This window comes from Chrysemys picta, chromosome 3, assembly GCF_011386835.1.
Source record: "Chrysemys picta bellii isolate R12L10 chromosome 3, ASM1138683v2, whole genome shotgun sequence".
In the NCBI taxonomy this organism is placed as follows: Eukaryota; Metazoa; Chordata; order Testudines; family Emydidae; genus Chrysemys; species Chrysemys picta.
The window spans coordinates 81,382,435-81,408,480 of record NC_088793.1 but is presented as its reverse complement, the minus strand read 5'-3'; the positions used below and the strand labels follow the sequence as shown (position 1 = coordinate 81,408,480).

The 26,046-nt window shown below is 38.9% G+C and overlaps 1 protein-coding gene and 1 long non-coding RNA gene across 5 annotated transcripts in view; one reads left to right on the top strand and one right to left on the bottom strand.

The window, feature by feature from the left end:
- Positions 1 to 15,940, bottom strand: part of LIN28B (lin-28 homolog B) — a 130,573-nt gene extending 114,633 nt beyond the window's left edge. For 2 of the 4 annotated variants that reach the window (XM_065588269.1, XM_065588270.1), the window contains exons 1-2: positions 15,752 to 15,940; positions 3,843 to 3,891 (exon numbers count right to left, since the gene is read on the bottom strand). In XM_065588269.1, the coding sequence (XP_065444341.1) occupies positions 3,843 to 3,876 (34 nt within the window). In that variant the 5' untranslated portion in view covers positions 3,877 to 3,891; positions 15,752 to 15,940. Of the gene's footprint in view, positions 1 to 3,842; positions 3,892 to 14,785; positions 15,020 to 15,751 lie in introns of those variants that run through there. The other 2 variants (XM_005287706.4, XM_042857652.2) reach the window with 1 other exon arrangement.
- LOC135982289 (uncharacterized) lies at positions 1,927 to 25,577 on the top strand. Its single transcript, XR_010599562.1, has 3 exons — positions 1,927 to 2,907; positions 12,477 to 12,594; positions 22,752 to 25,577. It is a non-coding gene; the product is annotated as an uncharacterized LOC135982289 (long non-coding RNA).
- The last annotated feature ends 469 nt before the right edge of the window (positions 25,578 to 26,046 follow it).

Here is a 26,046-nt window from a genome sequence, read left to right as displayed (position 1 = left end):
GCGCTGCCAACCTTAGATGTTCCTTTAGTTTTGGAGATTCCTCCTGAGCCCTCACGTTAGGAACCCAGAGTCTGTGAATCAGGGAAATGACACCCTCTCCCCCCTCCACACAGTGTTTGTCTTCACAATCAGACTGCTCGGTCGGGGCTGTAGTATCGGGTGTCGTGTCAAGTCGAACTGTTTCATCAGAGGAGTTGCAAGGGGGTCAGATCACGGCGTGGGAAGGCAAGAGAGAAAAATCAGCTGATGCAAAGGCTCTTCCAGCCTATGGTCTCACCTGCAACGCAGGCGCCAAAATTGGCCTGCGGATCCTTCTCTGCTGCAGCCTGGTCAGGGGGTTCCGCTGTAGCCTGGTCTCCTCTGCACCCCAGCGTTCACTATAAGCGGGGCCAGCGCAGTGATCTCCATTCTCACACGCACTTTTTTTTTTTTTTTTTTAGCCTCAGTGTTAGTTTTTCCAGGGGAGTTTTCTAGGATCATTAATGCATTCCATGCATTAATTTGAAATGCAAGACCGTTTGGTATGGCTGCTTTTCATATTCAAATCTTGATTATGTGACGATCCCAATTATTACCTATATAATCCCACCACGGCGACCACTTTCCATTATTGACCTGCAATACAACGAATACTTCAAGCCGGCTGGCTGTCTTTGTTGCAAAGACTGCCTGTCCCGTTGGATCTAGGTAGCTCTGCCAATTTTACTTGTTCCTTCAGCTTTGAAGATTCCTCCTTAGCCTCCCTAATGTCAGGAGCCCTGGGCTGTGTGTAGAAAAACAGCGAGAGGAAATGTAACAATGCCCTAAATCAGCTAAAGCGGTTCCAATGAATAAAACACTTCTTTAAAAAAGGGGAATCTATCTTTCTTTCCCCATTTCACTGTTGTTTACGGTGATTTCCTTACCCCTTTCGAAGACTCCGATGTCCCGACTATAAAAGTTAACACCTGTAAATGATTGGTGTGTGTGTGTGTGTGTTAGTGTTAGTGTTATAACATCATTTTTTCTCCCCACCTTAAGTTTTTCTTATACTGTGGGGGGGAAAGCTTATACTTCTTAACCGAAGATGCTTCTTAGACTTATTTTAAAATTTAAATTAAATAAACCTCGTTGCGATTGAATTGTTCTCTCCATAAGTATAAACAACGAAAAATTCAAACATACACTTGTATACATATGTTTGAATATTAAGTTACTAACATTTTATGCCAATACCTTCATTATTTACACGTTTTAATTATTGTATTGTTAATTATCGATTAATTTAACGGACTATTAAATATTTCCATTGTTTTCCAAAAGTTATTAAATACTTAATTCAATCATAAAAATGGGTAGTTTTCCAGCCAGTTGTATTTTGAACACGTTGTTATAGAAAATTGACGTCACACTGCAGTGGAAAATAGTGAGGTATATAAAAACTTGATGAATGAATGTTTTTAAAGGATGTGTCACATCTCAAGCTGAACTTGGAATATACCTAATGTTTATTTTAAGTCTGAACTTTGAATATGTTAACAAATATTTATGAACCACTATTTTCTCTTCATTCCTGACTAAAATATTCCAGATCTTAAAGCCTATATTTTATTTTTTACGTCCATAGGTGGTGGTGTTTGAATTAATAGTCAGAGTTTGGGGGAGGAAGGTTTAAAATAGGTGATTTAAAATATTTGATAGTAAAAAAAAATAAAATGAATGTTGATAAAGTGATACTGTAAACATTCCGGAATAGCTAACAGTGCACTCTGCATTTTTGCCTGTAACTCTGACGGTTTGGAGAGGCATTATTACAATACCCGACACTGCTCTAATCCTAGATGTAATCCAAGGGCATTAGGACATTGAGAGCCCTTCTAGAACTCACTGCAGGCGGTGGCCTCGTGTACGTTAGCAGTTTTTCAGCTGTGGATTTGCAACTGATAAGGATTGCTTCCATGGTTAGATTTAAGGAGGCGCCACATCAGTAATTTGCGGAAAATGTGGTTATATTTGGAAAACCAGCCCTACTGAAGACTCCCGCTGTTGTAAGACCACTTGCATTTCACTGTCAAAAAAATTCAAAATAGATGCCACATAAGGAGACATTGTATATGCTTCCCTAAATTTCATTTCGGGAACGAAGGAAAGGAAGAGAAGCCTAGGAATTAAAGACTGCAGCTGCTTCTCAAAGCTCATATTGCTTTTTCAAACTTCATAGCAATGGCAGCAAACTTCGGGTTGAGAGCGAGCGACTGTGTGTGTTTAAGACTGTCCCGCCCACTGAGCAGGTAGACACACCAGTCTCCGTTACCCATTTTAGCAACGGCACGTGCACATACTACAATATATTGCTATAGAGATTATGGGACAAGCCCTGCCCCCATCTGCAGTCAACAGCGACACCCCCGAAGGGAGCAGGATCGGGCCCTAGATGGAGGTATAATCTGAAGGTGGGTTTGTATTATGTGGGGCATATAAATACATACGCAGCTCTCTATTGTACAGAGAAACTGGATGCTATGGACGCCTGTTGCCCACTGACTATTCTGAACGGCTATATCTGACCAAAGCCATTGCCTTAAGCACAAGATGTAGCTCGTGATTAAGCACGCCCGGATTTCCCAGCGCATTGTGCCACTGGGCTGCATAAACCTCACTCAGCGGCATGTGTTCAGCGCCTCGGGGAGGGGGATAAAGGAGAGCGCCAGAGCACCCCCGACCCTTTTATTTGCTAGTCTGAGTGACGTCAGGAGCACCTTACAGATCCCTAACAGGCATGCGCCTAACAAAAAAAAAAGTAGCAACTGGAACAGAGCCAAAACCACTAAACTTCAGTGGGCAGCAGGAGAGCACCCAACAACACTACAGAGCCCGAACAGGGCTGGGCACAGGCTGCATACAACTACGCAAACCCTTGAAACCAAGGTAAGCAACCGAATACAAGCACCCCTTTTCCTGACGCGGCTATTGTAAATACATGTTCTAAGGATCCAGGCAGCGGACAAATGGGTAACCAAAATGGGAACAGCGGGTGCTCCTGTAGGGAGAGTAGGTGGGCAATGAGTTTTCCCAGGTGACCATTTGCAAAGTGAAATACCGGATTTGTTAGCGCAGCTTCCAGGGAATAAAATCAATAGATACTGCCTAACGAAACCTGACAGATCAGTGAACTTTGAGGCTTTTTTTTTTTTTTAGTTGCATATGCCAAGGAAAGTGTTTGGCAACGTATAGTACTGCCTCAAAAATAGATGTAGGTAGGAATTGTCTATGAATGTGAGGACTGTGCAGGATAACGTGTTTACATTGCTGCTGCATTAAAAATCAATTTAATATCGCTAAAAGATGGGCACTGACCTTTTACTTGCTGATATGTTTGTTATACTTAAAACTACTTCGTTTTTAAATCATTAATAACACTACCTGTTAGAAGAACTATGGTGTGTCACAGCCATCCCTAAGAGTAATTCTGTAATGTATTTCAAGATGTCTTTAAATCCATTATTTAAGCTCACAGGATGACACCTGGGAATAAACATTGTACACTGTCTTTTTGCCTCCAGCCCAGAAAAAAAAATCCATCTACAAATGGTCAGATCAATTAAGAATTCCAAAGTCAAACCTTGGAGAAAAATGAATGAGATTCTTTCTTCGAGTCTAATGGCACTTTTCCAGACAGAAATTTAGGTTCATTACTGTCCATTCTGTTGTGGGAGTGGGAGGCATAAAGTAATTATCAAATACCAATTCCCCAATCATATATGAAAAGTCAGCCATATAAGACTTAGGAGTTGGACTAGATGACCTCCTGAGGTCCCTTCCAACCCTGATATTCTATGACTTTACAGAAAAAAAAGACTGACCTGGGCCTGAGGAGACCTTCTTGAATGACCTCATCGTCTTCTGAGGAACCTAAAATCAGAGAGTTGAAGTCAGTACTAGCCAGCAAATTGTACCAGAGCACCGTATTTAATTACCTCTTCTCCAGTTTAACGGCTCATTAGAAGGCCATAAAATGCCAGGGCTTTGACTCTGTGAAGTGACCTGTAAACTTTTTAACTGTTTGCGACTTACCTAGCTCATCAGAACCACAATTAGATAACCAAAAGGTAACAATCAGCCTGTTACCAAAAAAAAAAAAAGAGGGGGGGGCCTTCTCCATTCTTTAAAGTCATTGCCCCATTAATAGTCTTCTTATAAAAGTTAATGAGGAAGTAGACAAAATAAACGGATTTGCTGGATACTGCAAGGTGTTGTTTTCACTTATCAATATTTCATCGCAATAGGTAACTCAAGTACTAGTGGTTGTTGGCTTTGCTATGCTTAAATTGTACACTTTAAATCATAAAAAAAAATCAGTTTGTGTCTTTACATATACTTCAAAGGAAGTATCTTGTAATAAATGTTTGGTCAAATTGTACTAAACATTATAGGGCCTAGTATCAACCTAAGAGTATCAGTAGGAAAATGCCTTCCCTTTAATACTAGTAAAATCCCAGACAATAATTTGCATTTTAAACCAATACTTACAAAGTCTCAATAAACTAACAAAAAATATTTGATCAGAGACCAACACACAATATGGCTTTGCTGGTGGTAGGTGTATTTATGGTCCACTGCCGATTGAGCAGTGGACCATATCTGATATCTGATTTTATATCATAATAATGCCAGCAAAAATGTCATGTATAGTAGATAGTAAGAGGCACCCAAGGAAAGCCACTGTGCTTAGAGTAATCTTGTTGCTCAGGCTGTGCAGATTGTTTAGAGCAAGGAAGATGAATAGATTTGAACATGCACAAACTCACCTGCTACCAGCCTATGTCCTTTTGTCTCCCTCTACCTGATTTTTATACACTCTACTTTAAGTAAGACCCATCCAAAGCAAATAAACCACTTCATGTTGTTGTTGTTTTGGGATGTGAACTTAAATCTCTTCTGCCTTTAAAGAAAATGGAGATTTTTTGCAATTGGAGAGCATGTCCTGACTGTTGATTCTGGCCTTTTCCTACAAATGTGGAAACTCCACCTTCCTTCTCTCACTGTGTGAACAGCCAAAGACAAGTGAGAATCAAATTTCTGTATATTAACTTCTTATCCTCTAGTTAACCCCACTTCTATACAACATCAGCAACTAGAAAAGGTGATAGCCAGCTTGTTTTTCCTTGCAGTGCAATAACACTAACAACTGGTCTCCGGTTTTTCTTTTTGTGATGATCTATAGCAAGTTTTGTTTTCCAGTAGAGCGGTATATAAATTCAATATTAAACCTAATCTTCCTTTTACACCTTCAACTATTACAGCCCAATCCCTGTTTTTACTTGTCTCTTCTGCCAACCTGCAGCTGTGTGGCTTTTGTCTCGGATTTAGCTACATTATTTATGCAGCATAATGAAATATGCAAACAGAGTAAGAGATCCTTTCCTGGCTTTGACAAGTGATGTGGTTTAGTTTATGGGAGGATTCAAAATAAAGTACTTTAGAAAAGAAATATATTAAGAATTGCAGTAACTACAGATTTCAGAGTAGCAGCCGTGTTAGTCTGTATCTGCAAAAAGAAGAACAGGAGTACTTGTGGCACCTTAGAGACTAACAAATTTATTAGAGCATAAGCTTTCATGGACTACAGCCCACTACAGAGATTGGTACATCCTGAAAATTAGATAGGATTTAAAAAAAAAAAAAAAGCCCTTGTTTTTGTCACTTCATTCAATGTATTTGTAAACATCATGTACATAAATATGTTGATAGCATAAGCATCATAATAGATTATTATACAGAAAGTAAATGGGATGTAACTGTTCTAAAAGACTTGGTATTAATTGTTTCTTAATAGGATATAGAAGTCCTGACATATAATTGTAAGAAATGCTAGCTTATAAAATGAACTTCAAAAGTCTGAACATCTTAATTCTATTAAATTAATTCTTAAAACTGTATAGTTTAAACAAAAAACTAGTTGTCATCTATTCTACTGCATCATACTGAAGCCAATAGGAATTTAGTCACTGATTTAAATGGGAGCAGGTTTGGGCCCTAAAGCAGCTAATGGTAACAGTGATAGGTTAGTATTTTCCTACACTTCAATATAAACATTTCAAGCAAATTGGGATCAGCTTGTGCTGAAATTGAGATTTATATTTAAATAGGCTTCATCATTGCTAATATCATTTAATAAATACTAATCAAGGATTATATAATAATTAAGCTTAGTAAGAGGGTTTTGGAGAGAAATTATTATTTGCTTTAAAAGCCTGATTCAATGTCTATAGGCATTTAATCATAATATGTCTGAGTGGAAACTAGTTCTAGGAATAAAGTGATATTTGAAGATACCATGCAATCATCACAGAACAGGAAATCAAACCTACTCAAGTAGAGTGAAAGATAAAGTTATAAATTATACCTATGAAATAATCTTTACTTTTGTTACAGATAACACCTACAATAATTTGAGGGGGTGTTTTCTGCCACTTACTGTTTGTTTATTTTTGGCAATTCATTCATATTGGACAGTGAAAGGCAACAGTATGCCTCTAGTCATTCATTTTTCCCCAAAATTCTCAATGACAGCAAAATTATACAGTGTTTTGGATTTCAGATAATGCAGAGGGTTAATTTAAACAATTTTACTGCCATATAAAAACTGCATATATAGTATAGGGTAGAAAATCAGGTATTTATAGTTTGCCTGTTTACATAGAAAGTTGTTTGCTCTATTTCAGAGATTAGCTAGAACAAAAATTTAAGACAATGAGCCTGCTCCTGCCTCCATTGAAATCTCTCATAATTTGGACATTGATTTTATTGTGAGGAAGAGTGGACTCAATATTTTATTAATATTATATTGTTTAAAACAGTTATAAAATACATCAAAACACAAAAGTAAAATATACAATAATAAAAAGTTACTACTAACGAGTGAGCAAATATCATATGGGGCAGAAAAAGATACAACATTCCTTTATTTTCTATGTATAACTCTTATCTAGGATGGATTTTTTTTTTAAGGATTTCAGGTATACCTGTCATAGAAACTGAATTAGATAAATTGTGAACACCTAAAAATAAACAACTTGTAGTATTTAAGAGAAAATGCCAGGTACTCTTTAAAAAAAAAAAAAAAAAAAAAAAAGACCTTATGGTAACAAACCATTTTGTTTAAAAATTGTGAACTTTTTTTTTTAAAGTAATATATATAGTGTATGCTTTACCTTTTGCACTTCATTCAGCTGCTGGACAGTAACACAGACTAATCAGTTTATTTTTGTTTATAGTCACTTCAACTTCTGATTGAATGCACTAGCAACATACTGCACTATCTTAGTTGCAAATGCCGCAGAGGAATGTTAAATCAAACAAATTACTTGACACTTAACAATACTAACATGTTTATGAATTTTTAGAAATATCAATAGTTTTAAACCAAAATCCTAAGTGATGGGTCTAAAGCTCATTAAAATGTTTTTTTAAAGGTTTCTGGTATTGTATCCCTTACTTTCTTTTAATATTTCATTAAGTAAGATACAGAAATCAATTTAAAATATACCAAAGAAATTGAATTGCATTCTGTAAAATCCAAAACATCTGACAAAGTTTGGAAATAAAAGATATAGAATAATACTGGAACTGATCCACATCCTCAAACCAATGGCTTACCTATATTGTATAATTTGCTAAGGATACAACACAATTCCTGTGAATAATTCTCTTCTGAAATTATTAATCTAGATTTCATTTTCTTGTTTAATTACACACATTGTGTAATTTTGTTCACAATTTTCTTCCAATCAAAAGACTGTGAGCATTGCACTAAACATTTTTAGGAAGTGAAGTGATAAAGCAGGTGTGGGAAAAGTAACTCCTTTTAATTATCTTCTAAATTCAAGAATTCACCTTGAAACACTTTTTTTAATAAAATCCTTCAAACTGACTTGGTTTTGTTTTGTGTTTTAATGATCAGCAAACAGAGGTTTAATCTTTCTTTACTGATTTGAACCTTTGACTCTTTTGTTATGTGTTAAATTGATTACCCTTTGTGGTTAACAATATAAATAGCTTGGTGATATTCTCTAGATATGTTTTGCTGACATATGAAAGGAGTAAAGATGGACTATGTGGTACACAATAATGTAGGCATTTCTGATAACCAGCGGGCCCAGTTCTGCTCCCATTCAATCAGTTACTAGACTCCCATTTGATTTCAGTTGGAACAGGAGCACATAAGAACAAAATCTGCTCCCATTGACGTCAAGACTCTGAACTGTTCTAGTAATGTAAGCAATGTAAATTGGGAATAACTAGCTCCATTGACCTCAATGGTGTGGAGTCTGCCACTAACTCCAATAGGAGCCACTGACTCCAATAGGACCAGCGTTTGACTCTTAAAAGTGAAATACCACCATTCAATTTAATTTTTAGTTTCTTTTAAATGGTGTGCTTTGACCCCCAGATCAACGAGGCTAAAACTTTACTATTAAATAAAAATGTAACTTTAGTGCATATGATTAAAGTGACAATAATGGTATAATAAAGAAAAACAATTGGATAAAATCATTTCTCATTCCCTTTTAGTGAGATTGTTCTTAATCCATATTATCTATTTTAGATGTTCTGTATTTAGAAGAATATGAAAAATATCTTAAGTAGAAAATATTTTGTATATTTAAAAAAATTCCGTAACACAGAATAGTGACCATATTTTCATACGATTGTAACCAATTTTATTTTTCAAGGGTACAGAAATATGTCTAAACATAAAATATTTTGAAAAGCAATTATTTAGTCTCTTATTTACTTGTCATATGTTGAGCATTTCATTCAAATTTACAGCTAGCATGTAAAATAGTACCGGTAATTTAAAGCTAATTTGTCCAAATTTAGAGTAATTTGCATTGTCTTAAGCAAATGAACTTATAAATACACCTTCTTTTAATGGGACTGAACTAGCTTTCAAAGTGATTATCTCCAGAAGTAGCTAATATTGTTCTTTTGTTGACAATAAGTTGAGTAATCGTGACTGAAACAAATAAGAAAATCCAAATTTATTAGATATTTTGCATAGTTTATTACTAGGATTTGAATTATTAGATTTTTATTGGCAAATGTCAACAGTGATTTCACCATACACACACACACACACAAACCAACGAAAAACTATTTCTACTGACAATCAAAATTTACAGATAGGCAGAGTAAGAAAAAATGCTTCTTGAGAATTTATCAGAATTTGATTGAATCAGTTATACAGCTTTAACTTTTTAAATCTCAGCATCTACTATTATTAATTCTCAGACACCCCCATAGTTTCCTGCAACTATGAAAACTTAAATAGATAACAATTGGGAAAAAAAAGTTAAAAATAAATATTATCCATCAGTTATAAAAAAAATCTAATTCTGAAAAGCCTACTTATGATCATTGGTTTAATTTGTATTCAAATTATTAAAAAGTTAAACAAATGTAAATGTATCTTAAACCTGTGGTTTATATTCATTTTGAAGCCATCGTTAAGAATAATATTTGCTCACAAATGAAATAATGCTTAATAAATGTTGGAAAGATGTGTGTCAAATAAGAGCTGTTATGGCAATATTGTAAATTTAAAATTATTCAGCTTTTAGCTTGTACAACCCTTCCATTCCACATAGTGACACTACATTGGATTTGTCCTCTACAGTATAAATGAGATATGAACATCACACTGAATATAATTCTAAATCTGTGTTTGTAACCTTTCCCTAAACTCAACAGAGCCGCAATGTAAATATAATTATTAAGCCAAAATTAGAATATGGATCTATAAATAAAATGAAACTGTAAACTGCATAACGTATAATTTGCAATCAGGTAATAAAAAGCACTTTTTGCCAATTTGAACGTAACCATGTTAAAACTACTTCAGTGGATGAAATTGCTATTCTATATGTATTGCACTACTTTTTACTTGAAAAATATTCTATATGTTTAAAAAAATTCATATACTTCTGTAAAAGTTTCAGCATGATTGGTTGTAGATTCTAAAGAAGCATTTCTAAGTTCATTGTTGTACTGCAAATTAATATTTACTCTTCGTGGAGTTAACACTTCACCTCTGCTACATCCTTTGCGCCCCACACTACTCAAAAAAACACTACTTTTGTTGCTTTTATACAGGCCATTTATCTGTAAAACACCAAGTTTTTTCTGTAATTATTATTAGTGAATTATCATTTAGGAGTCTAACAGATTCACAAGCTTAAATTCAGCTCCTTCATAGGTCTTCTTTTTGGTGTGAATATTAGGAATTTACCAGGAATAAAGCAACCAAGCTAAAGAAAACATATTAAAAGTAAAATGGTATAATGTGTGGTTTGTCAAAAGACAGTGCTTACAGCACTAATGTCAATCTAATATTGACATTTTCTTTTCACATAAGTGTGGGTAATGCAGCATAAACAGTTCAGAGTATGCAAAATTTTCCTAATTGTAAAAGAAAATAGTTCCATATAATAATCATTCCTGCTGAGTCATTGTTTAAAAGAAGTTATTGAACAAAATAATGCAATGGTAGTTCTTGTCTGTTTTAGTTGAAATAGTTTATTAATTTAAAATGAGAATACAGAATGGTATCACTGATATTAAATTCTTGGAGATTAGAAATTGTCATCTTGAATTTTATTTTCTTACAAAAATGATTGCACATGCAAGAATTTATTATGAAGTATGTACAATAGTGGTAGAACATCTAAAATATTACTAAACAAATCAGTGTCAGTGTTGAGTTACAAAAATAATGCTCAGCGTGCAAATATTTTCAACACCAGTTTAACAATCTATATATGTATGTTGTGGCCAGACTAAAAAACCTTTTATGCATTGAAGTACTGTTAGTAACATAGATAGTGATGATAGATAGATGTAAGATGCATTTAACAGGATTAAATTATTAAAAATAACTGTCCTAAATAGCATGCATACACACACAGAGATATAAGAGCATTTTAAAATGTAATTGTAGTTAAAAACAAAAACAAAAAAACCACACCTTTCTGAAAGGTAGTGGGGGAGCAGAACACAACACTACATGTAATAAAATAATAACAAGGTTTCTTCAAACAAAATAAAATCGATTAAAAAAAATAGAAGCCGTTTCATTGATAGCAACTAGCTATTGATATAGAGAGCCATTTATTCTGGATAGATTTTTTTTGGAGGGGAAGGAGATTATTTTTAACCTAGTGTGTATCTACAAACACACCACTGTCAGAATACATGGTCTTCAATTTTAGAATTTTGTTTAAAGCAAACATTAAATATATATGAATGAACATAAATGAACATATATGTTTTGGCAACCTAAGAAATTTACCATATACTATTTAGAAAAAGACTGCATTCCATCCTACAGATTCCCAATTGTACATACTACTAGCATCTCGACCAGTTAGAGATGGTAAAATACTAAATTAAGGAAGAAATTTTAGTGTTTAAACCTAAACATGTACATACATATTTCTATAAAAGTCAGCATAAATTCAGTATTAAGAAACATAGTTGAGAATGTACACTATTTGGGAAATTCTGTAAATCTCTCTCTATTTCATTGTGAAAATTGATCAGTTAACATTACAGGCCTCTTTTATTTTTTCCTGTATAATTAAGCTTTTGTTCAGCCATGAAAAAACTAGAAACTGATTGCTTGAAAATGAGCTGCATGACCTTTGTCTTGGTTTGTCACCTTTGACCTTTAATTTGAGGATCCTGCATATCAAGTCGTTCTATTTTTAGAAGCAGTATGTCAAAAAGTCCTGTGTTTAAATTTTTACCACTTTTGTATCAAAAAGAGTAGGAAATTAAAACTATTTTGCTTTTTTATTATACAACTGTTTTTGAAATAACATACATCATGAACTAGTCCACAAAATGCTTTATGTAAGAAAGAGCTCTTCCTATCAGAGATATTGGAACACAAAATAAATTTTTAGGAGATTCTCCTATAGACTGCTTGGCTCCTCCAAATTTTAACTCTTTAACAAAAACCTCATGCTCATATCTTTTGTTGTTGTTGTTAATGGGTATATGCAATTACATGGACTTTGTCTATATCATCATTGATTTTTTTTTTAATTCACTAATCATATGCTTGGATCTTAGCTCTCAAAATACCCTTTCACAATCTGAAACTGTGTTTAAAAATGGCTAATAGCAAACTTAGATCTAAAAATTGTTTGACTCAAAAATGTGATTTTTTTTTTGAATTAGGCTTTATTTTTATGTAAGATGGCTTAAAGTGTCTTTATGGTGGTAAAGAACCATTTTCAAAACAAGAGAGTGCCATAGTATTGATCTAATTGATTTTCCTATACTCATTCAATACCAAACTAATACAATTCACTGGAAAAAGCTTCCTTGAGACAGCATTTATCTGCCTACTACACTTAGTGAATGAATGATGTAAAAATAAGATAATAAAGAAAAAACTTACTATAGTTATTCTTGTATTTGAACCTCCACAGAACTTCAGGATGTGTTTTTCAGTTGGATTTAGTAGTGATCAACATGGCTGTCTTGATTCAGCACTCCGGTCAGCGACATCATACAGTATCATGTCATAGGAGGAGCTACTCCATAAAGGCATGTACCCTCATATTTTCGAAATACAGCTGGCTTTATAAAGTACATCTGCCAGCTATAAATAGTGTGAATTTTAGTTATACTTGAGAACTGGAATCTTATTATTCTGATTAACAAATTAACAGTCATGCCTCACAATGTATGGTTTTTAGGCTCATTGTGGAGGAAAAATGGTTCCTTTAGAAGCTATCTTCTATCCAGACATATTGTAATAGGAGAATCATCTGGTAGGTCTTTCTCTCTCCCTCCCCAAGATCACATTATAAATCATATTGTTTAACTATAATGCAAACAAAAAGCTACTTCAAAATGAAAAAAGGAACCTTTAAGAGCCTAAGCCTTATTAAGTCATCTTTATGCTTGGAGAATGTGATCTGAAACACTGCTTGTGACTTATCACTGCATCCTAGCAAGGGTTTAGACAGTGAAGATTTGGGCCTAGATATATGAAATTTTAATTATTTCTCTCCTATCTCCTGAAGTTTCTAATACATGTCAGCTAATGTGTCTCCTACATTGACTTTACTCTTGATTTCTGGTAAGATTTTTTTTCAAATTATCTCCCTTGCAGCATTCATTTTATAAACATAAGTTTGATAGCTCATTTCTTCATGCAATCTTGTATTTTCTACTACAGCTGTTTTTAAATATGTACTAAACAGTCTGGTTATAAGTAACCATTACTTTGCTATTTTGTGTTACATAGTTTCATGAGAACAAAGAAAACTTGGCTTCTTGGTATACTTATTAATAAATTTGAGATATATATATTCCAGATTTTAGTGATCTTTCTTGCTGTACAATAGTCAATCTTTCAGAAGACTACAGTTTAACTGCATAGCCTGTGAATAATTTTCAAAGAAGTGAATGGCAGAATATTTCCCCCAATAAATAATGTATCATCTTTACACCTTTAAAAATGAAATGTCCATTTCCTATATGGTTTACTGTACAATCCAGTATCAATCTAACTCTAAATGGTTGTTTAAAGTTTAATATAAATTATTTGATGGATGCTTCATTAAATTAAAATGTTGAAAACAATTTAGACTATTATAAAACTATAGCTACAATTCTTATTTTCTTAAGAGTAGCTAATACTGATGATAACAGATGCTTTGCTGTAGATGTAGTTAGATAGTGTATGCACAGAAAATGTGAAGTTCCAAAACGGACTATAACTAGAATATTAGTTAATGGCTTTTTTAATCTAATACTGTTTACATAAGTAATATGCCTAAATCCTTCAGCAAAAGTTGCTAATCTGTATTACTATTTCATTCATTTATACTACAATATGAGACTAAGTAGATATCAAGTAAGTACACTCAGGAAAGTGATTATCAATTAAATGCATAGCATCTTTTCTAGGTGATCTATCTAATGTTAACACATTAAAATAGATAACTCAACCAAGTGTTAAACCTTTCTTCCTCTAAAACTTACTTTAGAATATTACACTATTTGAAATATACTAGTCTTATGCTTTTAAAAGAGCTTGGACTAAATAGCAACATTAAGTGTATAGTTATGTTTTCTGATCTTTTATGCATATACATGCAGGGTTTGAATTGACTGATTTTTCTGCCAAATCAGATGACTAAAATACCATGTGCTTAATTACAATGTCAATAAAAATATAACTCAAAACAAGAAATTAAATACAAAATATTTCCTGGACCAGGATGGAATTCAATTTTACATTGCTAAAAGAGAAATATATACTTCTGAAAATAGTTCTAAAGCCAGCCATTCTAGTCTATATTCATAAATCAAATTGACATAGCCAGATTTCTATCAGTGTTTGAAACCAGAAAACAGAAACTACATAGTTTAAAGACATTTATTTGTTTTCCCTTACATTACATGCCATCAACAGGACAACTTCACGGGAGAACAGCACAGTACTACATGGGTTTTGTTTTTAAGTTTACTATAAAAAGACCCCAACTAAACACAGCACCATTAGGAGCCATTTATAGAAAACACCGAGGGGAAAATGCAAGGAATCACAGAGATCGACCTAAGATTTCATTCTGTTGCATGAAACAATTCAAAATGGCGGCCTTACCATTACTTACATTTAAACCCCCCGTAAAGAGGACACGGAATTACTATTTGATCTTATGCATAGCATCCCCCCACGCCCACACTCATACACAAAAAAGCACTAAAGGGCAGGAATAGTTACCAAGGTGCAATTAAAAAACAGTCCTTTGGGGCACAAATCCGTACAAGGCAGCTGCATCCTCTGCTCTCTAGTCAGTTTAAAGCCGACGCACCGATTGGCAAACACAATGTAGTTGTCCATCTACTTTCCTCCTTCGTTTTCCTTTTGCAACAGCTCAAGCTCCAAGATCGTTCTCCTCCGCTCCTCCAAAGTCCTAATTTGTTTGTGCCTCTGCGTCTTCCCCCCCCCCCCAAACACACACACACACTCACACACACACTGTCAGTGCAAGATTGTTTCCTTGGTAGGCTACAAATACAAAGATCTCTTTGCTATCAGGGGGCAAAGGCAGGGAGTGGAGGGATCCCAAGAGCACGGGACGCCCCCTGGCGTCGAACGGGCGCAGTTTCACCTGCGGGCATCCCAACCTGTACCTTGACCGGAGCAAGTTAATGCAATCCCTTTGTGCTCACACCTGGAGCAGCCCATCGCTTTGCAGATGCACCATGCGAGCGCTGGGCTCTCCCTCGCGCACCCCGGGGTGACACCGGGATTGCATGCCACGGAGGCTCGGCTCTTGTCTCTCGATCCTTTTATTATTGTTATTTGTAATATCACATGCAAGACACTCTCTCCCCTCCCCCAGGGGAAGCCGCAACTTTGCCGCTGGGTTCCGAGGCGTCTGATCTTCTCCAGGGTAACCGCAGCCCTCGGAGAAGGGGGGGTGGAAGGTGTGAACCCGGAAGTACACCCGCCACGGCAGCAGCATCTCAATGGCAACACTGGGGAGAAATAAAGGGGCGCTCGGGCAGCGGGAAGCAACTTTCCCTGCAGGGGAAACGAAGGCGCCTCCCCAGTGCATCTGTGCAGGGCGCGCGGACTCCGCGGGAAAGGTGCCGGGCAGGTGCCAGCTGCGGCGCTGGCAGCGGGCGGGCGGGACCCGGCGCGGCACGGACGGCGAAGGAGCAGTGACTGGAGCTCGCTTACCTCCCGGGGGCCATGGTCGCTGGGCTACGCGGGCGGGTGGGCGCTGGTGCGGGGCTGGGGGGCAGCGGGTGGCGCTTGGCTTCCTAAGGCGCTGCGGGGCGGCGGAGGCGGAGCGGGGCTGGCGGCGGCGGGGGAGGGAAGCGGCGCTCACGCTCCCCGCCTGTGGCAGAGCAGCGGCGGCGGCGGCTGGATGGCTGGGCAGGGACGCAGCAGCCCGTTACCGCTCCAACGCTGGGTCACGCCGCTGCAGGCGTGCACCTGCCCGGCCCGCCCTGGCTGCACCAGGGGGCGCGGCAGGTTGAAGCCCGAGCGCCAGTCACTTCCACAGGCGGGGGACACTTCCCGGGGGGACTCGGCTCGTACGAGGGTGTCTCCCCCCCCCCCCCCAGCCTCGGGCCTGGGACCGGTCCACGCAGGGCGCTACCCGCCCGCCCCGCCTGAGCCTGCCCCCGCTAGGTCTGACACGTTCGCTCCTAGGCAGGCTCCCAGCCTGAAACCGGCACCGAGGCCGCGACCCCACTGGTCCCCCTTCAGCAGCTCGTGCCCCGCCCCTGCTCGGGCTGTGCAGCACGCAGGGCTTCTCCCCCTGCCCTCCGGAAGGGGTGGCCAGCGCTGGGTTCCCTTTCCCGCCTTCCCTCGAGGCTGAGACCTTCCAGCTCCCTGCCCTTGCCCTCCGGAGGGAGACCACCCAACCCCAGGTTTTCCCGGAGACAGTTCAAGCCTCTCTCCAGGCTGTGCCCCACTCCATCCCATGGTCTACACAACACCCAGTAACTACATCATAAGGTTTTGTCACCAAGCCCAAGGTCTCTGATGGTGCCCCCAGCCTTGAGCGGCCATCAGAAACTAAACAAGGCAATCCCATGTTCTGCCCCCCAGGGTAAGAAGGTGTTCTAGGGGCACAGGGTTCTGTCTGATCAGGTCACAGAAGGCCCTATCCTACAGGGCCAAAACATGCCTTGCATAGAGAGATCCACCCCTCTCTCTGAATGTGCCTGACATCACAACAACCTTTTCTCCAAGAGTTTGCAGGCACCCCATTGTCTCAACAGTCCATGTCCAGGTTTCTGTCTAGTAGTCACAGGGCTCCATTTCCAGGTCTCAGTATTTTCTGCACACTCAGGCTTCCATGTTTTGGTTTGATCTGACTTCACCACTCAGTATGTTCAACCCACTTGCATTCCTGGGTCTTTAAATGTGCCAGTCACTTGCACAGCTCCAATCTTGTGTCTTGGCTTGTGCTACACATAAGGTTCTATGCCCAGCTCTTGACCAGGTTGTCATTTCTGGGTCTCAGCATATTGTTCACTTCCAGATTTCCAGGTCTTGACCCAGCCCACACATTCCAGAGTTTTAGTTCTAGTACCTGGTCTGTTCTGTGCATGAGATGTTTCCAACTCTCATCACATCGTTCATGGTGACAATGTTGCATGCTGAGGTCTCTGAATCCATCACCTACTTCCAAAATTCTTTTCCTCAGTCTTGACCTACCTGCTCACAGCATACCATTCCTAGCTCTTATTATGTGCCACTACCACAGTTCAAATTAGAGTGAAAAAGTGGGTCTCAGAACAAGTTGCCTTTTTGCAGAGTCTCATTCCTGGGCCCTTGTGCATGGTATGTGTAGGGTTCCACTGGTAGTTTTGGCGTACTTGCCCTGCTCATAAGGTTCTATTTTCAGATCTCACACAGAGTTCCTTTACTGAGTCTCCAATGGCCCACCCATGTTTGGGATTTAAGTCTTGAGTCTCTGAACATGCTGTCTAGTCAGAATTCTATTCCCAGGTCTCTATACATGCATTGCAGCCATGAGGTTCCAGTAAGAGGTTGCTATATTTACAATGTATAGCTTTCAATTCCTTTTGAATTGGTACTACATGCTGATCACAAAGTTCTGTTACATGAGCTCAGCCTGTGCTGTATAGTTCCACAACATACTGTACCATTTTCAGCTCTTCAAACATTTTGCCCACTAAGCTGCCATCACAAATTCCTGCTTTTCTTGTGGCTAGGGTTCCATTCTTAGAGCTCAACATAAAAGTCATCAAATGGTGCTATTACACTAAGTCTTACAAGTTGCTTTTCTTAGGGTGTGAGCAACATATAGTCTTTGAAGAAATGCCATATTTTTTTAGTTGTGGGGTGCAGGTTCTTTCTCGAAACTGCCGTAAACAGCAAGGGAGTTTGCTCTCCACCTTAATCTCTCTAGCTAGAGTCAACACCAGGAGTAGAGTTGCTTCCTGGGAATTGGGCATTGGGATTTGGGCTGAGATTTTTGAAAGAGGGATTTGCCTGCGTGGCACTTCTGACCACCTCTGTTGAAGTATTGGTGTATATAGTGTAAGTAAAACAAGTTACACTAAGAAAATACCCAGACTCCGTATCACTGATTTCTCTTCCGACAACAAACTGAATGCTCTAAGGTCTCAACATTACAACCACTTGGCAGAGGGGTGACAACATGTTTGCACAGTCGTTCTCCCTGATGTCTCTGAGCATTCCTTCCACTTGCAAGTTCCATTCCCCAGCTTTGACCCACCATGCTCATTCATAGGGTTTCATTCCTGAGCCTTTGTCAATTTCTGTGTGGATTACACAGTTTATGCATTTTCCCAAAGCATAATATTTTCACTACAATCAATGAGTTGTTGTTGCTGGTGGAAAAAGAATGGGCAGCTTTGACATTTTGGAAAAATAAATACAGAAGCACTTTTAGCTTGTGAAGTTGCATGTTCTATTTAAAAGATAACATAGAGTCCCTCTCTGTTGTGCTCCTATCAAAACCAAATGCTGTAGTGTTCATGAGACTGCTTCAACCCATTTAAATGTGACATTTTTCTAGTGAAGTTTATGGGAGCCCTTGCCACTCTGGTAAAAGAAAAGTGAAACATCTGATAAATTATTTCATTTTCTATTTTCTAATGGTACCTCTAACTATGGAGTATCATATATTGTTACACATGCCACTTGCCCTTGAAACTGTGAATAAGAAACTGCCAGGTTTTCTAGAGACTCCTGTGGACTGAATTTCCCAGGCTTCTGGCCTAGGTAAAGTTTCTTTCAGGACACCATCCACCCTCCTGGGCTGTTTCTGCCACCAACCATGGATACCTTCATGTCCCTCTCCCAGTGGCTACTCAAGCCTTTCTCAGAGTTTCTTCCATTTCCCCAGTGGTTTCATGCTGCAACCATCCAGGTGCTTCCTTTGTACCCACAGCCTCATGCTGCCTGATATTTTATGTTCATACATGTCTCCTCTCAGCCTTCCGATCCTCATTATACCGGTATTTCTTCCCTTTCAGCATCCTCCCCAACTCCCAACTTGCCTGTCCCTTACTGCCCCCTGTGATGGTTCTCAGGGCATTGAGGGCTGTAAATCACCTTGCTATATCTTGCCTCTAGTGTGAGGGAGTCTTGCCTGTGCCTAGTTGGGTGTCAGTTCCCTAACACCACCAGCCTCTCAAGCACTCTCCTCTGGGCTATGCCAGCCTTGTCTTTGCCTTGCAGATTAACAGTAGTGCCATCACAGTCCCCGAGTCCCTTTGAATCATTTCCCTGTGATTTCCAGGCCCTGACACTGACTACTCTCAGATCCTCTGCCCCAAAGGAGCAGTGTGCCCAAGTTTGCTAGTTTTACCTTAAACTGCCGCTCTTTTATAACACAGCACTTGTGAGCACTTATAATAAAACAAAAATAGATTTATTTAAGAAAGATTGGAGAGTTACCTAGAAACAAGAGGTAGTGGCAGAAACAAATGGTTATTATACAAAATAAATAATAAAATGCAAACTTATGTCTACAGTTATTGATAGTTACCTTTTCTATCTAAAGTGCAGTGTGTTGCAGAGCTGGCTGGCTTCACAGGAACCAGGATCTAGTTTTTCATGAGAATGTCTCTACTTCCCACGATGTCTCTTCAGTCAAAGAATCCAAAGAATCTGTTATACTGAAACCATGTTTTGTCTTTATTCATAGACAGGGCAAATCTCTGTCTGTTGTAATGTTCCTTTTTTACCTCCAAGTGGTTTTGATTGTTTGCAGTTCTTTCTGGTGGTTTTCTATAGATGGTCTTGGGGATCAGCAAGACTAGACAATTGAGCCTTCCATTACATCACTTGCTAAATAGGTAGGGGTTACAATTCCCTCCTGTGTGAATGGTCCATCACCAAGACATATTGTCCACTGGTGACTAACTTTTAGTCCAAGACTCTAAAGCATACTTTTAATATAGATACATTTTTCTTTAAATATTGCCTGTACATACATCTCACCATGATTACGAGTCTTGATAAGTTACAAACTTTCTGTGGATACCTCACATGCTACTCTTTATAAATACCCTGCAAGGCATGTGTTTGATGTAGTGAGTTTGTCAGGTCTGAGGTGAAAGTTATTTGCAAAGAACAGGGGACCCTTTGTCAGAAAACCTCAGCCGCCCCCCAGCCTAAAAATATTCTGATTCAGTACAATTCTTGTTTTTATGAGTGATACTAATATATGTTATTCATTATGGGTTGGACTGGCAGCACCAATGTTTAATTGTTTGGGCTGAAATTTTCCATGGTAGGTGTCTGTCTCAGGCTGATTTTTTTCTTTTTCTTTTCTTTTTTTTTTGAAAATTTCAGCCATTTCTGAAAACGAGACCAGGAAAAAATATGTTGTTTTGCCCATGTTAAAAATACTTAAGACTTTTTCTGTGAAAAGTTCTAGAATCCTTGTGCTTTGGAGCAGGTTCTTGAAATTTGGCAGTGGGTAACCGTTGTGTCAGGTATGTGCATTTTGCTATCCTGCTGAAAATCCACCTAAATTTGGTCATGTTATAAGCCTTTGTAAACTCTCAGGCCTTGGCTACATTGGCGCTGTACAGTGCTGCAACTTGCTGCGCTCAGGGGTGTGAAAACGCACCCCCCCGAGCACAGTGAGTGCAGCGCTATAAAGCACCAGTGTAATCAGCGCCTGCAGCACTGCACGCTCGCTCGCAGCGCTGCAAGCTATTCCCCTCAGAGAGGTGGAGTACTTGCAGCGCTGCGAGAGAGCTCTCGCAGCACTGGCGGCGCGACTACACTTGCGCTTCACAGCGCTATCCCCAAGTGTAGCCAAGGCCACAGTTTGCACATGCTTAGTAGAAACTTGCTACAGATTAACAGCTAACATTTCCAAATATACCATCCTCACTGATCATGTCTGAGCCTCTCACAGCTCCTAGTGCTGGCCAGACTGCACATGCACCTTTCCCATAGAGTGGTGGGGACTTTCCCTAATAACTGCTCCAGAATGTGGTGCTAGGCACCAGAACTGAGAGCAAGGAGCTTGTCTCTCTTGTGCTCTCAGTCACCACACTGCTGGCACCCAGGACACTGGAAAGAGGAAGCTGTCTGATTTGAACGCAGCGGGGACAAAAGTCAGACTGGGGGGAGGGAAAGGAGTAGATTAGGATAAGGATTCTGGTGAGACCTGGGACTGGAGGAAGATAAACTGTGACTGGGAAGTGGAGTGGGACACTGACTGGGAGCCAAAGGGAGGGGAGGCAAGAACTGGTTGGAGGAGAAGGAAAGTTTGGAACTGGTTGGGTGAGGGGACTGGGAGCTCATAAGGGAAATGGGGTGGGGGACTGGAAGCCAGTTGGCTGAGGGTGGGGAATGCTGAGCTCACTGAGATCAGAGGAGCATTAGGGGGACATTGAGACTGACTGATGAAGGAATCTGACTAGGTCCTGGAAAGGAATGGAGGCAAAGGGGAGGAAAGAAAGTTCTGACAAGGAGCTGGGTTGCAGAGGAAGAACTGGCACTGGCTGGGAAAAGAGACTGGGACAAGGAGGCACGGATGGTGTGTGGGAGTGACTAAGATTGGATGAGAGTGACTGGGAAACAGTATGGTGGGAGGGGACAGACTGATTGGATGAGGAACTGGGAGGGGGAGAAATTGGGGCTGGGTGGGCAAGGAGATGGGGAGTGGTTGGAGGAGGGGGAAACACCGTGATTTGGGGGGAGATTGGGACTCAGACAGCAAGCCCAGAGGAGGAGACTAAGACTGGCTAGGCAAGGAGACTGGGCCTGGAATGAGAAGCCAAAGGAGTCGCAATTGAGACGGGTTAGGCAAGGAAAATGGGACTGGGAAAAAGAGCTGGGGAGCTGGAGGGGAAGAGGCAGGCATTAGACAGGGAGAGTCCAGTGGATGACACAGAGGGGGATCAAGGATCAGGGGAACAAGCAGACGAGTCTGTGCTCATTAGAGAAAACTCTCCTATGGAACCTGGGCAGGAACCCAAGATTTTTGAGTCTCACCATTCCTCTGTGAAATATTTGTGAAACACATTGGCAAAAGTATGGGTTTCTCCCTTGCAAATAATCCAGATCTTAACCCAAATTGTAAACTAGAGAGCTTCAAAATTTGGGAAATTGTGACACTGACAGACTGGTCAACTTATGTGGGACCCATAACAACTTAACAGGAGGCATTGAAATGTAATCAAGACAATCTACATTTATGTGCATTTCAAAGAAGTGTACTGGACTTGAATCTTTAACATGTTTGCTGGTAGTGTTAGAGAATCAAGAGTGAATGCTAATTGCATTTGTCTCTGTTTGCCTATATCTTGTTAGAAGTTTAACAATGTGCTCTAATCAGCTTGTAGATGCTAAAATATTATTCCTGTCTTTTAATGATTCATTACTGTATTCTATTGACTCAAAGATGTAAGATACTGTAGGAATTAATAATGTTATTTACATGTCTTTAATTTAATTGTCTAAGTCATAATAAACTGCCTTGATAGTTTGAATTGTTAATTGCCATTTGTTAATTAATACAACTAGTTACCTGTGTTTGCATAGGAAACAGAATATTAGCTTCAAAGAAGCAATATACATTACCTATTCTTCATTGGAGGAAGGCCCTGCTGTGACAATTGCTATCAAGAGGCTATCAGCCTGTTAGAGAACTATAAAGAAAGCCTTAGGCCTGATCTTTTTTATCTCAGATCTGCTTAAATTTTAACAGGGAAATTCTAAGCCCTAAGACTGAGGTCTCCAGGTTTACTCTGGATCCACCCTGGAATTTTCATGGAAGGATTTGAACCAACTCTGCACCTGGACTGCCTATTGGAGTATAACCTTTTAAATCGATTCCAGAAAGACTTTTACAAATCAGCCGCCTCACTATCTCTGCAATGAAACTGACCTAAGGACTTTACATACATTTTTATTTTATCTCTTAACTATATATAACTTTCTTTTTTATTAATAAATCGTAGATTTAGTTAATAAGGATTAGCTGTAAGCATGCATTTGGGTAAGATCTGAAATATTCATTGACCTGGTGAGCAATGTGTCTGGTCTTTGGAATTGGTAGAACTTTAAGTATGGCGAATAAAGTTTTCAGTACTCTTTCACTATATTAGACTTGGCTGTCTGTGGGAGCCAAAGGCTTAATTGCTTAAAGGGGGCTGTATTTTGGCTTCTTGGTAACTAGTGTGATATTACAGAAGCTGTTTGACTTCTGGCTTGGTGAATCTAATTATAGAATAAACCACCAGTTTGGGGGATTGTCTGCCTTATTCCTTGCAGTTTGCCCTGAGTAAACGTTCTCAGTGTGGCCCCTCCAGGCACTTGGGTTCACACTGTTTTATAGAGAAAGCTAAATTTAACAGAAGCAATGGTGTCTGGTCAATTAGAAAACAAACAAACAACAATTGTAACTAATTTGTATCAGTTTTTGGAGACAGCTTTCCTAACGAAAAAGTGTCCATATATTGCATGCTAGGAAAGGGATGTGGATAGACAATTTACCCCAGAGAAATATGGTTTGACATGGAAAAGAGGACCACCAATCTCAGTCTGTAGCACAATAAAGGAAAATTTCTTTAAGATACTCTTTTAATGGTACCTCACTCCAGTCAGGTTAAAAATATATAGATAGATTGAATAGGGATAAATATTGGAGAAATGATGGTGAAAGAGGACATTTTTATGCATATAGAGTAGGTATGTCCGCTCATTAGAGAGTATTGTGATGCAATCTGTAACCAAATATCACAAATATTTATTTGGATATTTATTACCATTGGTAATCCACCCAGGGCTTCCTAGCGGAAATGGTCACACAAGAGGAAATGAAGAATTAAGTCTCTCATCTGCCTGTACCTGCTCAGCTAATGGTAGCCTCTCACTGGAAAAAGAAAAATAGTCCAACCGTGGGAGGTTGTGGTTATAGAAAAATAACACTCCAATTATGTACCCAGCAAAATAGACAGAGGATAGATAGATAGATGTTTAGATATTATGTTACTTTTTATACAGTCCTCAAAGTACATTCACCTGCAAAAAAATCCAGCACACCTGTCCAATTTTTTCCAATATTAACATTTAATAGACATACCTGGTCTGTTAAATATGTGTATATTGAGATTTCACTCAACTTAATAAAATCACTAGAAATAACATACTATAGGCATTGTAATGATGTTTGAGCTGTAATATGGTAACATTCTGTTAAATAGAAAGATCTGATGACTATATTCCACTATAATGTCTCTTTAAACAAAAGTCAACTGTTGTAATGGTTCTTTTGTTTCTGATATTTACATAAGGATTTGTAAACTTGTTAAAACTTCCTAAATAAATAAACTGTTCTTTTAAAGTGTTTGATCCTCTTTTAATATTGGTCCACAATAACAAAGGATGGCAAAATAATATTGTACCAGTTATTCTGGTATCTCAAGTGGCAGAAGACTGTGCAATGGATCTAAAAGTTCCACCCATGCTAATTACCCATGTGGGCACCAATATGATGCTACAGGTGGAATTGGGCGGGGGGAGGGGTATGGTGGTTCAGGTTGCCTTAAAAAAAAACCCCAGGAAATTACAGACAATACTATATTAAAATATTTTAAAATATGTAAAGTTAAGCAATCTTTCACAAGTTAGGAAATGTAGTGAAGGAGACTGTTGTCTGTAGGACCTGTATCTCATTTATTGCAGAAGTTGGAAGGGTTATTGTGAAGAAGGTGGTGATTGCAGGAAAAGAAAGGACATGAGTAAGGTAGATGATTGCTGTGACGGTGCCCCCCATAAGGCTTTATGGAAATATGCTTATGAATGTATATATGACATAGCTGGAATACGTTTTATGCTACATATGCCATGTAACCTATCTCTGTAAAGGTTATGATCTACTGAATCTATTAATCCTATTTATATGCATGTATCATTTCTGTATTTGATGTTATGAATATTGGCTGTGTACTTGCTTGATTTTTAAGTAGCCTTTGTAAAGCATTTGGTCAGCTTCTTGAGAAAGGAATGTGCAAATTAAGTTCCCAATCAAGAAGCACTTAAGGGACAATGGATCTTGGAAGGCTCCAATCCACATAAGAAGTCTACATGAGGATGTTCAAGGTAGCAGGTAAGCAATGGCTGCTGACTGTAAAAACGGAGTCATGCATGGACATGTGACTTGCCCATATGACTCCAAAACTCCATCTTGGAGCTGGATTTTGCATAGGAGAGAAGAAGAGGTGTCCACCCACAAGGGAAAGTCTATTTAAGCCCATGGGAGACCCCTCCATTTTGTCTTCAGCTGGCTAAAGAGATAGCCTCTCCACCCCCAAGGATGAAAAGAAACTGGAACAAAGGACAATAACTACAGGAGGTGTGAGTGATTGCTGGACCCAGACTAGAAGGAGACTAGTCTGTAAAAGGAAGCTTACTGGAACTTTTCTGAGGGTGAGATTTTTATCTGTATTCCATTTCTTACTGTATTAGACATAGACTTGAGTATTCTATTTTATTTTGCTTGGTAATTCACTTTGTTCTGTCCGCTATTACTTGGAACCACTTAAATCCTACTTTCTGTACTTAATAAAATCACTTTTTACTTATTAATTAACCCAGAGTATGCATAATACCTGGGGGGGGGGGGGAACAGCTGTGCATATCTCTCTATCAGTATTTTAGAGGGCAAACAATTTATGAGTTTACCCTGTATAAGCTTTATCCAGGGTAAAATGGATTTATTTGGGGTTTGGACCCCATTGGGAGTTGGGCATCTGAGTGTTAAAGACAGTAACACTTCTTAAGTTGCTTTCAGTTAAGTCTGCAGCTTTGGGGTACGTGGTTCAGACCCTGGGTCTGCGTTGGAGCAGGCAGGTGTGTCTGGCTCAATAAGACAGGGTGCTGGAGTCCCAAGCTGGCAGGGAAAGCAGGGGCCGAAGTAGTCTTGGCACATCAGTTGGCAGTTCCCAAGGAGGTTTCTGTGATCCAACCCGTCACAAACGCTATCCTGGAGAACTGGATTC